The sequence below is a fragment of the Rhinoderma darwinii genome, chromosome 7 (genome assembly GCF_050947455.1).
Source record: "Rhinoderma darwinii isolate aRhiDar2 chromosome 7, aRhiDar2.hap1, whole genome shotgun sequence".
In the NCBI taxonomy this organism is placed as follows: domain Eukaryota; kingdom Metazoa; phylum Chordata; class Amphibia; order Anura; family Rhinodermatidae; genus Rhinoderma; species Rhinoderma darwinii.
Genome location: NC_134693.1, coordinates 73,156,557 through 73,172,548, shown reverse-complemented (window position 1 = coordinate 73,172,548; position 15,992 = coordinate 73,156,557). Strand labels below are relative to the sequence as shown.

Here is a 15,992-nt window from a genome sequence, read left to right as displayed (position 1 = left end):
TTCATTGTGCAGGGAAAATAATGTGATATGTTTATAGTTTGGATTGTTATGGACGCGGCGATACCAAATATGTGTACTTTTTTTAATGTTTTCAGTTTTTTCCTATAATAAAAGACTTATTATGGAAAGAAAGGCAGCTATTGTTTTTTAACTTTAAACTTTTTAACTTTTTAACATTTTTATTAACGTTCTTTTAACTTTTGTTTTTTTTTGTCCCACTAGGGGACTTGAAGGCATGAAGCCCTGATCGCTATTCTAATACACTGCAGTACGTACATAGTGCAGTGTATTAGAGTTGTCAGTTATTCACTGACAGCAATCCGTACTAGGCAGACCAGGAGGCAATTGTTCCATAGCAACCATCGGCACCTCCGCGGATCACGATCGTTGCCATAGCAACCTTCGGGTGCAATCTAACTACCTAGATGCAGGGATCTCTTTTGATTGCTGCATTGAAGGGGTTAATCATCCGGATCGGAGGCTAGCTCTGTTCCTGGCCGTTACAGCGGGATGTCCGCTGTAATATACAGCTGACACCCGCGTATGATGGCGTAGGCTCAGCTTCTGAGCATGCGCCATCTTCTTGTCCCTGATAGTAAAAGGCATCCGTGCTTGGCAGACCAAGAGGCCATTGTTAGGCCTCCGGTTGCCCCGGCATCCCGGCGACCGTGACAAAGGGATGCCAACAGGCTGGAATCCACCTAGATGCAGCGATTGCTTGATCGCTGCTTTAAAGGGGTTAATCAGCAGGATCGGCAAAGTGCTCCAGTCCTGGCCGTTACAGCGAGATGTCAGTTGTAATATACAGCTGACACCTGCTGGTGATGGCGCTGGCTCAGCCTCTGAGCCCTCTCCATCACCATCACGTACAGTTACGTGAGAAGGCGCTAACACATTAGCGCTGACTACGCAACTGTACGTGATTGGGCGGGAAGAGGTTAAACATAGGATTTGATTGTTTTTACTACTTCACTCTCTTTCTACTTTCCTATTTTACTTATTTATTACATTGACTTAATTTTTGTTCATTAACCCCTTCAGGACCCAGCCTGTTTTGGCCTTCAGGACCCAGCCGATTTTTTCAAATCTGACGTGTTACTTTATGTGGTAATAACGTTGGAATGCTTTTACCTATCCAAGCGATTCTGAGATTGTTTTCTCGTGACATGTTGTACTTTATGTTAGTGAAAAAATTTTGTCGATAATTTTGGTATTTATTTCTGAAAAACACCACAATTTAGAAAAAATTAGCAAAAATTTGCATTTTTCTAAATCTAAACGTATCTGCTTGTAAAACAGATAGTAATACCACACAAAATAGTTACTAGTTAACATTTCCCATATGTCTACTTTATGTTTGCATCGTTTTTTGAACGTCCTTTTATTTTTCTAGGACGTTACAAGGCTTAGAACTTTAGCAGCAATTTCTCATATTTGAAAGAAAATTTCAAAAGGCTATTTTTTCAGGGACCAGTTCAGTCTGAGGTGGCTTTGAGGGCCTTATATATTAGAAAATCGCCAGAAGTCACACCATTTTGAAAACTGCACCCCTCAAGGTATTCGAATCAGCATTCACAAAGTGTTTTAACCCTTTAGACGTTTCACAGGAATTAAAGCAAAGTAGAGGAGAAATTTACAAATTTTATTTTTTTTGCAGAAATTAATTTCTAATACATTTTTTTATGTAACACAGAAGGTTTTACCAGAGAAATGCAACTCAATATTTATTGCACAGATTCTGCAGTTTTTAGAAATATCCCACATGTGGCCCTAGTGTGATAATGGACTGAAGCACCGGCCTCAGAAGCAAAGGAGCACCCAGTGGATTTTGGGCCTCCTTTTTTTTAGAATATATTTTAGGCACCTTGTCAGGTTTGAAGAGGTCTTGTGGTGCCAAAACAGTGGAAACACCCCAAAAGTTACCCCATTTTGGAAACTACACCCCTCAAGGAATTTATCTAGGTGTATAGTTAGCATTTTGACCGCACAGGTTTTTCGCTAAATTTATTAGAATTAGTCTGTACAAATGAAAATCTACTTTTTTCCGAAAAAACATAGAAATTTTTAATATTTACGAGGAATAATGTAGAAAATCACCCCAACATTTGTAAAGCAATGTCTCCTGATTACAGCAATATCCCATATGTGGTAATAAACTGCTGATTGGACCCACAGCAAGGCTCAGAAGGGAAGGAGCGCCATTTGGATTTTGGAGCACGGATTTTGCTGGATTGGTTTTCGGCGCCATGTCGCATTTGCAACGCCCTGGAGAGACCAAAACAGGGGAAACCCCCCAAAAGTGACCCCATTTTGGAAACGATACCTCTCAAGTAATTTATCTAGGGGTATAGTTAGCATTTTGACCACACAGGTTTTTTGCAGAATTTAGTGGAATTAGGCAGTGAAAATGAAAATCAACTTTTTTTCTGAAAAAGCATAGAAATTTAACATTTTTACAAGGAATAAAGGAAAAAAAGAACCACAACATTTGTAAAGCATTTTCTCCTGATTACGGCAATACCCCATATGTGGTAATAAACTGCTGATTGGACCTATGGCAGCGCTCAGAAGGGAAGTAGCGCCATTTGGATTTTGGAGCACGGATTTTGATGGATTGTTTTTCGGTGCCATGCCGCCTTTGCAACGCCCTGGAGAGACCAAAACAGTGGAAGCCCCCCATGTTACCCCATTTTGGAAACACCCCTCAAGGAATTTTTCTAGGGGTATAGTGAGCATTTAGACTCCACGGGTCTTTTGCAGAATTTATTAGAATTAGGCGGAGAAAATTAATATCACAATTTTTTTCCACTAAAATGTTGCATTTTCTCATTTTCACAAGGGATAAAGGAGAAATAAACAACCAATTTTTATAAAGCAATTTCTCCCGGGTACGGAAATACCCCACATGTGGTCATACGTTTTTTTTCATTAGAAATGAATTAACCCTTTCAGGACTGATCCATTTTTTGCTTTCTTATTTTCGTTTTTCACTACCCGCCTTCCAAGAGCCATAACTTTTTCCGTCAGTAGAGTGATGTGAGAGCTTATTTCTTGCGGGAGGAATTGTAGTTTCTATTGATACCATTTAAAGTGCCATAAAAAGTACTGGGAAACTGTAAAAAAAACTGGAAAATATAGGAATATAGGAAAAAAATCTGATTCCATTTTTTGGGGTTTTCGTTTTTACAGCTTTCGCCGTGCGGTAAAAACGAAAACTACAGCGATTTTGGCGGTTTAAATTATTTAAGTTTTTTACGGTGTTCACCGTGCGAGTTAAATAATGGTATATTGTAATAGTTCGGCCTATTACGGATGTAGCGATATCAATTCTGTTTATTTTTTTACATTACTTTTGAAGAAAAATGGGAAAAGGTTTGTTTTTTAAATTTTTTTTTCTTTCTCACTACTAATAACTTTAATTCTTTTACACATTTTATTAGTCCCTTTAGGGGACTTGTACCAGCGATCATTGGATCGTGGGTATAGTATGCTGCGATACTAATGTATTGCAATATTTTGTTATTTTTACAGGCTTCTGTAACCGCACGATCGCTGTTCCTGTCCGTTAGTCCTGGGTGTCAGCTCTAATACACAGCCGACGCCCGCAGCGTATGGAGCGGGCTCAGCACGTGAGCCCGCTCCATACATCACCCCTGCACCATGACGTGCTATTAAGTCATAGTGCTCAAAGGGGTTAATGCGCAGCGGATGGTGTGAATATTACAATTTTGCACTGATGTGCCATTTTAGTCCATAATGTCGTGCCCAGTTTGTGCCACTGAAGACAAATACCTCATAAAACGTTAAGCGGGTTCTCCCGGGTATGGCGATGCCATATATGTGGGCGCAAACTGCTGTTTGGGGACGCTGCAAGGCTCTGAAGGGAGGGAGCGCCATTTTGCCTTTGGAGCGCAGATTTTGCTTGGTAGTTTTTCTGTTTTGGGTTTTGCTGGTATTTCAGTTTATAATGTGGGGGTATATGTAAGCTGTGCGGAGTACATCAGGGTATATGTAATCTGTGCGGAGAACATCAGGGCATAATAAGAGGGTATAATAATGCGGTAAATAAATAATAATTCATAGATGTGTGGCCGGTGTCACACTGATAAATGGTGTCGGATCTTATCCACTTTTAGAACGCTCTGCACATTTTGCATCGCCATATTCTGAGAGCCAGAACTTCTTTATTTTTTCACCACCAGAGCTGCGTGAGGGCTTATTTGTTGCGGGACAATCTGTACTTTTCATTGGTACCATTTTGGGATACATGCGATTTTTTATTTTTTTTTAATCACTTTTTATTACATTTTTTTGCAAGCCGGGTGACCAAAAACAAGCAATTCTGACAATGTTTTTTAGTTTATTTTTTGCGGCGTTCACCGTGCACTATAAATGACAATTATATTTTATTCTGCGGGTCGGTACGATTACGGCGATACCAGATGTATATAGGGTTTTTTTATGTTTTACAGCGTTTGCGCAATAAAATCACTTTTTTATAAAATAATTTATTTTCTGTGTCCCCATATTCTGAGAGCCGTAACTTTTTTATTTTTCAGTCAAAAAAGCGGTGTAAGGGCTTGTTTTTTGCGGGACGGGTTGTAGTTTTTATCGGTATTATTTTCGGGTACATGCGACTTTTTGATCACTTTTTATTCTCTATTTTTGGAGGGGTGGTGACCAAAAAATAGCCATTCTGGTGTCGTTTTTTATTGATTTTTTTTGGGGTGTTCATCATGCGGGAAAAACAACATTATAGTTTTATAGTTGGGGTCGTTACAAACGCGGTGTTGCCAGATATGTGTACTTTTTTTAACGTGTTCATTTTTTTCCTATAATGAAAGACTTATTATAGGAAAAAAATGCAGTGTTTGTTTATATAACTTATAACTTTTATTTTTACACTTTTTTAAAACATTTTTATTATCTTTTTTTTACTTTTTTCACTTGTCCCACTAGGGGACACTTAGGCTATGTTCACACGGGGTATTTTGCCGAGTTTTTTGACGCGGAAACCGCGTCGCAAAACTCGGCAGAAACGGCATGCCTCGCGGGAAAAAGAAGCGACATGCCCTATCTTCGGGCGCTTCCGCCTCCGACCTCCCATTGACTTCAATGGGAGGCAGGAGAAAGCGTATATCTCGCTGTTTTATGCCCGCGGCGCTCAATGGCAGAGTACATTACACTATACACGTAGTGTAATGTACTGTCATTGTGACGTGACAGTCACACTGACAGGAAGTCTCGGAGGAGCGGCAGGAGGCTGCTCCTCCAAGGCTTCCGTACATGGCAACCCGGAGGTCATTGTCTGACCTCCGATTGCCACGACAAGCATCGGTAGCCCCCACGATCACTTCGTGGGGGCTGCCGATGCGCTTCAAACCACTTAAATGCAGCGACGGCAATCCGTCGCCGCATTTATGGGGTTAATTACCGAAATCAGCGGCGATGGTCCGCTGACCGGCAAGGCTGGAGTGTCAGCTGTCAGGGACAGCTGACCTCCCGGTTCCCGGACAGTGTGCTCCGGGAACTACTCCGCAATAGTACGTCTGGATGCGGGAACTAACCCCTCTGCAGGACGTACTATTGCGGAGCAGCGCGGCAAGAGGTTAAACCTTGATCCAATGTATCTAAAATAGAAAATGAAGCAGCCTTGCAAATTTTGTTAATTCAAAATCTCTTGCTTTTTGTGTCTACAGCTCCTATGCAGATCTTTCTGTCTATATTGTTAGACTACAAACAAACCCTGTGTAGTCTGATCCTGCTCTCATACTCCCTCCCATCTGTTTACAATGGAGATGCATAGGTTTGCTTTTGAGCTGTAGATAATAAGTGGTAGGAGATTATTAATTAAGACTGTTTGCAAAAGTTGCTTCATTTGTTTAAATTTATATTGTTATGCTGCATGTAATCTATGATCTTCTTCTGCAGGTATTTGACAACACCCCTGCTGCTCATGATGGAACCATTGCATCAGGAGATGAAATTACTGGTGTGAGTGGAAAATCCGTTAAGGGGAAAACAAAAGTAGAGGTGGCCAAAGTGATCCAGACTGTTAAGGTGAGACTTTGAAATGTACCTCCAAGTAAAGAACTTCTTAAGAGTCAGAGACTATTGAGAGGTTTTCATTGGTGAGGGTCTATGAGCTTCAACAAAGCTTTTAGATCCCCACATCTTCTGGTTAAATGTGGAAGGCGATTATTACAGAAATTAACTTATTAGAATTATCAGAATTTATCAGAATCTGTATTCACTTTAAAGGCTCCTTATGGCAAGCAAATAGTTTAAAGCGTACCTAACCTTTCAGGTGATTTTTTAGACTAAGGCTTCATTCACATCTGCGCTAGGGCTCCATTCCGATGTTCCGTCGGAACGGAGCCCTGACAGACACAGACGTTTCCATCACCATTGATTTCAATGGTGACGAATCCGGTTCCAATGATTTCCGTTTGTCTCGGTTGTGCAAGGGTTCTGTCATTTTGACGGAATCAATAGCATAGTCGACTACGCTATTGATTCTGTCAAAACGACAGAACCCTTGCACAACGGAGACAAACGTAAACCATTGGCACCGGATCCGTCACCATTGAAATCAATGGTGATGGAAACCTTTGGTTTCCGTTTGTGTCAGTCAGGGTCCCGTTCCGACGGAACGCTCCGACACAACGGGACCCTGGCGCAGATGTGAACAAAGCCTAAGATGTCATATGTGTGTACATGAGGAATGTGTGTACATTAGGCAGTTTTCCCCTCAGCAGGCTCTATCTCTAATTCTTAGTTTTCTCTGAGCTAGTGGGTGGAATCTAACTGCTATCATGTTTTCTATGCACTGCACACAGAGAGGAGGAGAGTCCTGCTCTTCTAGCTTTATCTATTGCATATATAGAAGCTACAGCAGCAACATGCAGGAGATTATAGAGCAGTAATGAGCAGTGTATCTATGAATCCAGCACTGTGGTGATACATAACTCTTATTAGGAGCAGCTGCAGCATCTATGTCTCTTCTGTCTCTCTGTTTGTTGAAAGTTAGTGTCCATTTAAGTCAATAGGAACCCCCTCAGTGAACTCCTTGAAGGAGCACACAGTCTGAATATTTGCATAGACACTGCTTCTGTGATTAAACGGGTCGAAATATCGCATATTTACTAATACAATATCTCCCTGCTTGCAATTTTAATCTGGCATTGCATGTATACTTTAAAAAGCATCAGTCGGGGGGCGTGGCCAGGCACGGATGTGAGCGGTCGCACTGAACCTTAGCTCCGTGTGCTGAACCCTGTATTTCATCCTGTGGAGAAAGTATTTCAGCCAAAATTCCTTACCTGTTGAGAAAGAAGGGTAGGAAACCCACTTGGCACAATATGGGACCCTCCAAGACATCGGGAGCGGTGGAAAAACTGAAAGAGTTCGCCAGGAACTCGGGACAAGATGGCGCCCGGGGGGAGCAGTCCTCGTCGGCACATGTTCAGGAGAGACGGCCTGCTGCACTCGCCGAGGCAGGGGAAGCGGTGCCCCCCGAGTTAACGTTGAAGCAGGTGACGGAGACGCTCCTGGCGGCGATTCTGGAGACACGTACCTCGGTAACAACGAAAGTGGAGGAGGTGAAGGTGGATGTCGGTCTGATGCGGCAGGACCTCCATAATCTGAGAGACCGGTAACTCAAGTTGAGACAAGGGTTTCGGACCTGGAAGATGTAACGGCAGCAGTACCGCGCACGCTGAGAGACCTGTCGGGGAAAGTGGAGTTGTGGCGCCAAAAAGCAGATGATCTCGAGAATCGACTGAGAAGAAATAATCTGAGGATAATAGGCCTCCCTGAAAGGTCGGAGGGACCCAGACCAGATGAATTTGTGGAGAAGTGGCTGAAAGACCTATTTCCGGATACAGTATTTTCAATGGCCTTTGCAGTTGAAAGGGCGCACAGAGTGCCAGCGAAACCACCACCACCCGGGGCGAATCCCAGACTATTGCTGGCGAGATTGCTAAATTGCAAGGACCGAGATTTGGTGCTGCAGGCAGCAAGGCGCAAAGGAGAGATCAGAGTGGAGAACACGACGGTGTCCATTTTCCCGGATTTTTCCCCGGAGCTACAACGACAGAGGGCCTCGTACATGCACGTCAAGAGACGACTTCGGGAGCGTCAGATCCCATATTCTATGGCGTACCCTGCGCGACTGAGAGTTGTGGATGGAGAGAGATCCGTGTTTTTCACTACCCCTGAGGCGGCAGATGAGTGGCTCACCAGACATGGACGATCTCCTCGACGCTGACTTGAGGACCATGTTTTATATGAAGGGGACAGTGAGTTTACATGATTGCAATATGTATTTTATGAGGGGTCCCTATGCAGTGGATGTTTGATCTCGCACACACTTGGGTTATATACATGGAAGTGTTCTTGATGTACTGAGTATATGTATGTACTAAACCTTGAAGAAGATAAGGGGAGAGGGGCAGATATATGGAGGCGGCATAGGAGGAAAATGTTATAGTTTAAATAACTGGATTAATTACCCTCACGTTTATCTAAGTTATAAGGAAGGAAACATGGAATCTTATATGGCTGAAATACAGCTTAACAAAGGGTGAAGCCATTGAAAAAGGTACTATTGCTTATCTTGATTCCTCTGTGTTACCAACCTAAGCAGTGGAAACTTCCCCCGTTTTTATACACTTTGCATTTTTTATGCCTTGTAGGCTTAAGCAGCTCCTGATGAGCTTAATTGTTCAAAGTTATTGGTTTAACCCCTTAAGGACGCAGCCTAGTTTGGGCCTTAAGGCTCAGCGCCCATTTTTCAAATCTGACATATTTCACTTTATGTGGTAATAACGTCGGAATGCTTAAACCTATCCAAGCGATTCTGAGATTGTTTTCTCGTGACACTTTGGGCTTCATGTTCGTGGTAAAATTTGGTCGATATATTCAGTCTTTATTTGTGAAAAATTGCAAAATTTAGAGAAAATTTACAAAAAAAAGCATTTTTCAGAATTTAAATGCATCTGCTTGAAAAACAGACGGTTATACCACCCAAAATAGTTACTAGTTCACATTTCCCATATGTCTACTTTAGATTGGCATCGTTTTTTGAACATTATTTTATTTTTCTTGGACGTTACAAGGTTTAGAACATAAACAGCAATTTCTCATATTCTTAAGAAAATTTCAAAAGCCTTTTTTTGAAGGTGCCAGTTCAGTTCTGAAGTGGATTTGAGGGGCCTATGTATTAGAAACCCCCATAAAACACCCCATTTTAAAAACTAGACCCCTCAAAGTATTCAAAACAGCATATAGAAAGTTTTTTAACCCTTCAGGCATTTCACAGGAATTAAAGCAAAGTGGAAATGAAATTTGCAAATTTCATTTTTTCTGCTGAATTTCAATTTTATTCAATTTTTTTTTAGTAACAGAGAAGGTTTTACCAGAGAAATACTACTAAATATGTATTGTCCAGATTCTGCAGTTTTTAGAAATGTCCCACATGTGGCCCTACTGCGCTCGTGGACTAAAACACAAGCCCTAGAAGCAAAGAAGCACCTAGTGCATTTTGAGGCCTCTTTTTTATTAGAATATATTTTAGGCAGCATGCCAGGTTTGAAGAGGCGTTGAGGTATCAAAACAATGGAAACCCACCTGAAGTGACCCCATTTTGGAAATTACACCCCTCAAGGAATTCATTTATGGTTTTTGTTATCATTTTGACCGCACAGTTTTTTCACAGCACCTATTTGAATTGGGCTGTGAAATGAAAAAAATGATATTTTTTCCAATAAAATGTCATTTTTGATCAAATTTTCTTATTTTCACAGGGAACAACATACCCCATTTTGTTGCCCAATTTGTCCTTAGTGCGGCAATACCCCATTTGTGGTGATAAACTGCCGTTTGGGCCCATGGGAGGGCTCAGAAGGAAAGGAGCGCTATGTGTTTGTTGGAGTCCAGATTTTGCTGGATTGGTTTTCGGGTGCCATGTCGCATTTGCAGAGCCCCAGAGGTATCAAAGCAATGGAAACCCACCAGAAGTGACCCCATTTTGGAAACTACACCCCTCAAGGAATTCATTTATGGTTTTTGTTATCATTTTGACCGCACAGTTTTTTCACAGCACCTATTTGAATTGGGCTGTGAAATGAAAAAAATTATATTTTTTCCAATAAAATGTCATTTTTGATCAAAATTTCTTATTTTCACAGGGAACAACATACCCCATTTTGTTGCCCAATTTGTCCTTAGTGCGGCAATACCCCATTTGTGGTGATAAACTGCCCTTTGGGCCCATGGGAGGGCTCAGAAGGAAAGGACCACCATTTGGCCTACTGGAGCTTTTCTGGTGCAGAAGCCCCTGAGGTACCAGTACAGTTGAAACCCCCGAGAAGTGACCCCATTTTAAAAACTACACCCCTTAAGACATTCATCTAGAGGTGTAGTGAGCATTTTGACCCCACAGGTACTGTGTAAAAGATAATGCGCAGCAGATGGTGCAGTGTGAGATTTGCAATTTTATATATGTATATGCCATTTCAGTGTCCAATATAGTGTGCCCAGCATGCGCCACCGGAGATATACACCCCTTAAATTGTAATGTGGGTTCTCCTGGGTACGACAATACCCTACATGTGGCTGTTATCAGCTGCCTGGGCATACGGCAGGGCTCAGAAGGGAAAGATGAGGGGGGTAAGCTGTGCGGAGTGCATCAGGGTAACTTAAAAATCAAGGGATGTATGATACATTTTAAAACAATCTTTTATACAGAGCCCTGGTTTTTCGGGACACGTGTCACATTGGTATATTGTGTTCTTCCTTATCCCCCTCTTATAGCAGACTCTGCACCTCTTTTGACTCTTTCCCTTTCCACCGGTTTGGGGACCTTCTCCTGGAAAGTGTTGCCCTGGTACGATGCGTGTGGCCTCGCTTCCAGAAGTACTGGGTGCCCCCCCTTCCTGGTCCCTAAAGATTAGATCTTGAAATTCCAGGAAAGTTCCCCTCTGGCCTGCACATCGACGTAGCACATACGCATTGTACAAAGCCCTCTGTATGATGTGCCCGGCCAGCTTCTTATACCACACCGCATGGCGCTGTAGGGCTTCAGGACTTGATTTGACAAGTCCATCCCTCCCATGTACCTATTGTAGTCCAGGATGCAGTCTGGTTTGGGGGTGGCCTTTCCTTCATATATCCTAAACCTGTAGGTATACCCTGATGCACTCTCGCACAGCTCATACATCTTCACGCCATACCTTGCCCTCTTACCTGGCAGGTACTGGCGGAATTGAACCCTCCCTTTAAAATGTACCAGGGACTCATCAATAGAAATACACTTCTCAGGGGTGTATGCTTGGGAAAACCGGGCACTGGAACGGTCTAATAGGGGTCTCCGTTTATACAAACGGTCAAAACTGGGGTCATCTCGGAGTGGGCACGGCTCATTATCAGTATAATGTAAGAAGCGAAGTATTGCCTCATTTATTTATTTTTTTAGGTTCCAGTTCAGTTCAGAAGTTGCTTTGAGGGGCCCATATATTAGAAACCCCTATCAAACACCCCATTTTAGAAACTAGACCCCTCAAAGTATTCACAACAGCATTTAGAAAGTTTATGAACCCTTTAGGTGTTTCACTGAAATTTAGAGCAAAGTAGAGGTGAAATTTACTCTTTTTATACCATTTTTTTTATAACACAAAAGGATTTATCAGAGAAACGCAACTTAATACTTATTGCCCAGATTCTGCAGTTTTGAGAAATATCCCACATGTGGCCCTCGGGCGGTAATGGACTGAAGCACCGGCCTCCGAAGCAAAGGAGCACCTAGCGGATTTTGAGCCCTCTTTTTTATTAGGCACCATGTCCGGTTTGAAGAGGTCTTGTGGTGCCAAAACATTGGAAACCCCCCAAAAGTGACCCCAATTTGGAAACTAGACCCCTTGAGGAATCCATTGTAGTTTTCATGGGGTGCATGCGGCTTTTTGATCAGTTTTTATTCCATTTTTAGGTGGCGTGGTGACTAATAAACAGCAATTCTACTATTGTTTTTGTATACTTTTTTTTTTACAGCGTTCACCGTGCGCTATAAATGATATATTAACTTTATTCTGCGGGGCGATACGATCACGGCGATACCAGATGTTTATAGTTTTTTTTTATGTCTTATGGCGTTTGCACAATAAAATACGTTTTGTAAACAATCATTCACTTTTTGTGTTACCTTATTCTAAGAGCCAGAACGTTTTTATTTTTCAATCAATAAAGCCGTGCGAGGACTTATTTTTTGCGTAACGAACTGTATTTTCCATCAGTACCATTTTTAGGTACATGCGACTTTTTGATCTCTTTTTATTCCATTTTTTGGGAGGTGAAGTGACCAAACAATTGTGATTGTGGTACGGTTTATTAATATTTTTTTTTACGGCGTTCACCGTGCGGGATAAATAACAAAATAATTTTGTAGTTCAGGCCGTTACGGACGCGGCGATACCAATTATGTATAGTTTATTTGTTTGTTTATATATTTTTATTAATAATAAAGGACTGATAAGGGAAAAAGTGGGACTTTTACTTTTATTACTTTTAAAACTTTTATTTTCTTATTTTTACACATCTTTTTTTAACTTTTTTTTTACTTTATTACTTTGTCCCACTAGGGGACTTGAGGGCAGGAGGCCCTGATCGCTATTCTAATACACTGCACTACATGCGTAGTGCAGTGTATTAGAACTGTCAGCTACTCACTGACAGCAAGCATAGTGGGTCCTGACGTTGTCAGGACCCACTAGGCTTCCGTCTATGGCATAGCCGGACGCCATTGTTTGGTGTCCGGTTGCCATAGTCACCATCGCCGGCCGCTATCGCGTAGCAGGCCGGCGATGGCAGCTTAACCCCTAAAAAGCCGCGATCTCTATAGAACGCGGCTTTTAAGGGGTTAATCAGCGGGGACACAGCGATCGGTCCCCGCTGTAGGAGCTGTGACAGCTGCTGAACAAGACAGCAGCGTCACAGCTCCTGTATGTGTCGGGAGGACGGCCGAAACGGCCGTTACTCCCGAGACGTACTATTACGGCATGGAGCGCGAACGATACAGCTGCCATGACGTAATAGTACGTCAAGGAGCGGGAAGGGGTTAAGGTTCAAAACGGTTTTGCATGCCTGCTACATGATGACATGGGAACAGGGTCCCATTATCACTGCTCGCTGATTGTGGGGGGATGGTGCCTTCACATAGAGATATGGTGTAGAGTGGAATATGGCGACACTTAAATTTATGTCCTGGAATGTGAGGGGGATGGGAACGCCGGGTAAGAGAAATGTGATCTTTTCTATACTACGGAGGCACATGCCTCATATTATATGCCTTCAGGAAACGCATCTTACGGCATATAAGGTGCATATGCTGAGTAAATCTTGGATTCAATGGGGGCGGCATGCTACTAGATCCTCAGCATCGCGGGGAGTATCACTGCTAGTACATAGGAATTTACGCTGGGAGGCGTTACATACAAGAATAGATACTGATGGTAGATATGTGCTGGTTCATGCTAATGTAAACTCTGTCCCTTATGTCATAATTGGTATCTACAACCCGCCCCCGGCTCAATGAGTATACTCAGAGAGGCCATCACATTCGCATCCACTTATCAGGAGGCGCGAGTTATACTAATGGGGGACCTGAACCTCACCATAGACCCTCTGTTGGATCGCTTTACTGTTAGGTCGGGCCCCCGGGACCCCATGAGCCCCACTCCGCTAGCATCTATGATAGAGGAGATAGGATGGTTGGATCTATGGAGAGTGAGCCACCCGGGAATAAGGGAATACACGTGCCATACTCCGCAGTTTAACGCTCTGTCTCGCATTGACTATGTGTTGGGATCTCCCGCCATTTTCTCAAGCATGGCTTCTATAGAGCACTTGCCCAGAGGGGTGTCGGATCATAGCCCGATTCTTTTACAGTTACATCAACAGGCGGAGGGGAGCTCTTAAGATACACCCATTTTGGTTGCAATTGTTTACGGGAAGTGACAGAATACCTGATCAACTAGATGTCTTTTTAGGAGCGCATTCACAAGAACAAAATAGTGCACTGGTGTGGGATACATTAAAAGCGTATTTGCTTGAGATCCTCTATTTCCTATGTTAAACGCTCCTCAGCCAGACAAGAAATGGATTTAGCACAACAATGCAGGGGTTTAGAGGATACTTTCGTACGGGACCCATCCCAGGTTAACAGAGAAGCGTGGCTGGCAGCGAGCAGACAATACTTGCTTCTAGTCAAGGAAAAGGCAGCAAGAAGGATATTCTTCTCTAAACAATCCTTTTTTGAGCACGGTAATCAGTCGAGTAAGCTGCTTGCACAAATAGCGAAGCAGAATACCATGTCCCCTCCAGTGCTACGTATATCCCAACCAAACCAGGGTACGGCTACTACGCCATTAGACATACTGAATAGATTTGCAGATTTTTATGCGGAACTCTACACTTCGCAGGCACAGTATTCGATGGAGGAGTTGAACTCCTATTTAGATGGGGCAAACTTCCCAGGGTTGTCAGAGGAGAATAGAATCAAGTTAGAGGCCCCTTTCTCGGTACAGGAGATTGAAGAATGCTTATTCTCCATGACAAAAGGGAAGGCGTCTGGTCCGGATGGTCTCCCTCTAGAGGTGTATATTAAATATGCAGATACTCTAAATCCCCAGTTATTAACTGTATTTGAGGACGCCTTTCAGAAGGGTGAATTACCAGTCTCGATGAAAGATGCCACTATAGTTGTCATTTTGAAACCAGGAAAAAATTCAGAGGAATGTGAGTCGTACCGCCCGATATCCCTACTCCAATGTGGATTATAAAATCCTAACCAAACTTTTAGCTAATAGACTTCGTGGCGCTATCACAGATATTATTCATCCGGACCAATCTGGTTTTATCCCAGGCAAATCAACATCGGATAAAATCCGCAGAGCTCAGGTGGTGACCCAGATAGGGTGGTGGGAGCAGCAGGACTGGGCAATGGCCTCGTTGGACGCGGCTAAGGCCTTTGATTCAGTAGAGTGGCCTTATTTGTTTGAGGTCCTTCGCAGATTTGGTTTTGGCGAGAGATTCCTTAAATGGATTAACATCCTATACAAAGATCCGAAAGCATCGGTGTTGGTCAATGGGATTTTGTCTCCCTCCTTTTGTCTCCATAGAGGCACGAGGCAGGGATGCCCCCTGTCCCCTCTTCTGTTTGCAGTGGCCATTGAGCCCCTGACTATCCGCATCCGTCTAGATGCGGCTTTTCAGGGTATCCGCATAGGACCACGGGAGGATCGGATCGGTCTTTATGCCGATGACATGATCTTGTATATGGCTAATCCAAACGCCTCCTTACCAAGAGCAATGACAATACTGGAAGAGTTTGGACGGTTCTCAGGACTATATATCAATTGGAGTAAGTCATTTCTTATGCCCCTTAGACCCGATAACTGTGGGTGGGATACGGAATTCCAGGGCCTGCAGGTGGTTTCCTGTTTTAAATACTTAGGGGTCCATATAGTTAGGGATAGTGGCGCTTCATATGATCTAAATATATATCCCCTGTTAACATATCTGAGAGATAAATTTGCTGTCTGGAAGGCGCTCCCTATATCGACAGCAGGAAGAATAAATTTAATTAAGATGATAGTGCTGCCCAAAATGTTATATCTCCTAGAACATGCGGACACCCTGGTCCCTTAAACGATTTTTCAACCTGGTAAGCTCCTTATTTTCCTCATTTGTATGGGGGGAGAGTCGCCCCAAGCTTAAACTTAGCACGCTCCAACGCCCCAAGGAACAGGCGGGGGCTGCTCTACCTGACGTGTTCTTGTATTACTTGGCAGGCCAATTAAGATATATTAAGACATGGGTGGCATGCCTAATGCAGAACTCCACTTGGCCCATTTTCTTAGGATCCCCTCTCTGTGGCCCATACTTGAGCCGCATGGATATAGCCCTAGGCATTCCTTGCCAATAATTAAACTAGCCAG

At 43.0% G+C, this 15,992-nt stretch overlaps 1 protein-coding gene across 1 annotated transcript in view; it reads left to right on the top strand.

Moving 5' to 3' along the window:
• The window catches only part of PICK1 (protein interacting with PRKCA 1), a 201,593-nt gene that overhangs the window by 91,068 nt on the left and 94,533 nt on the right, over positions 1-15,992 (top strand). Inside the window, exon 4 of the mRNA XM_075832285.1 lies at positions 5,932-6,060. Coding sequence (XP_075688400.1) covers positions 5,932-6,060 — 129 coding nt within the window. The remainder of the gene's footprint in view (positions 1-5,931; positions 6,061-15,992) is intronic.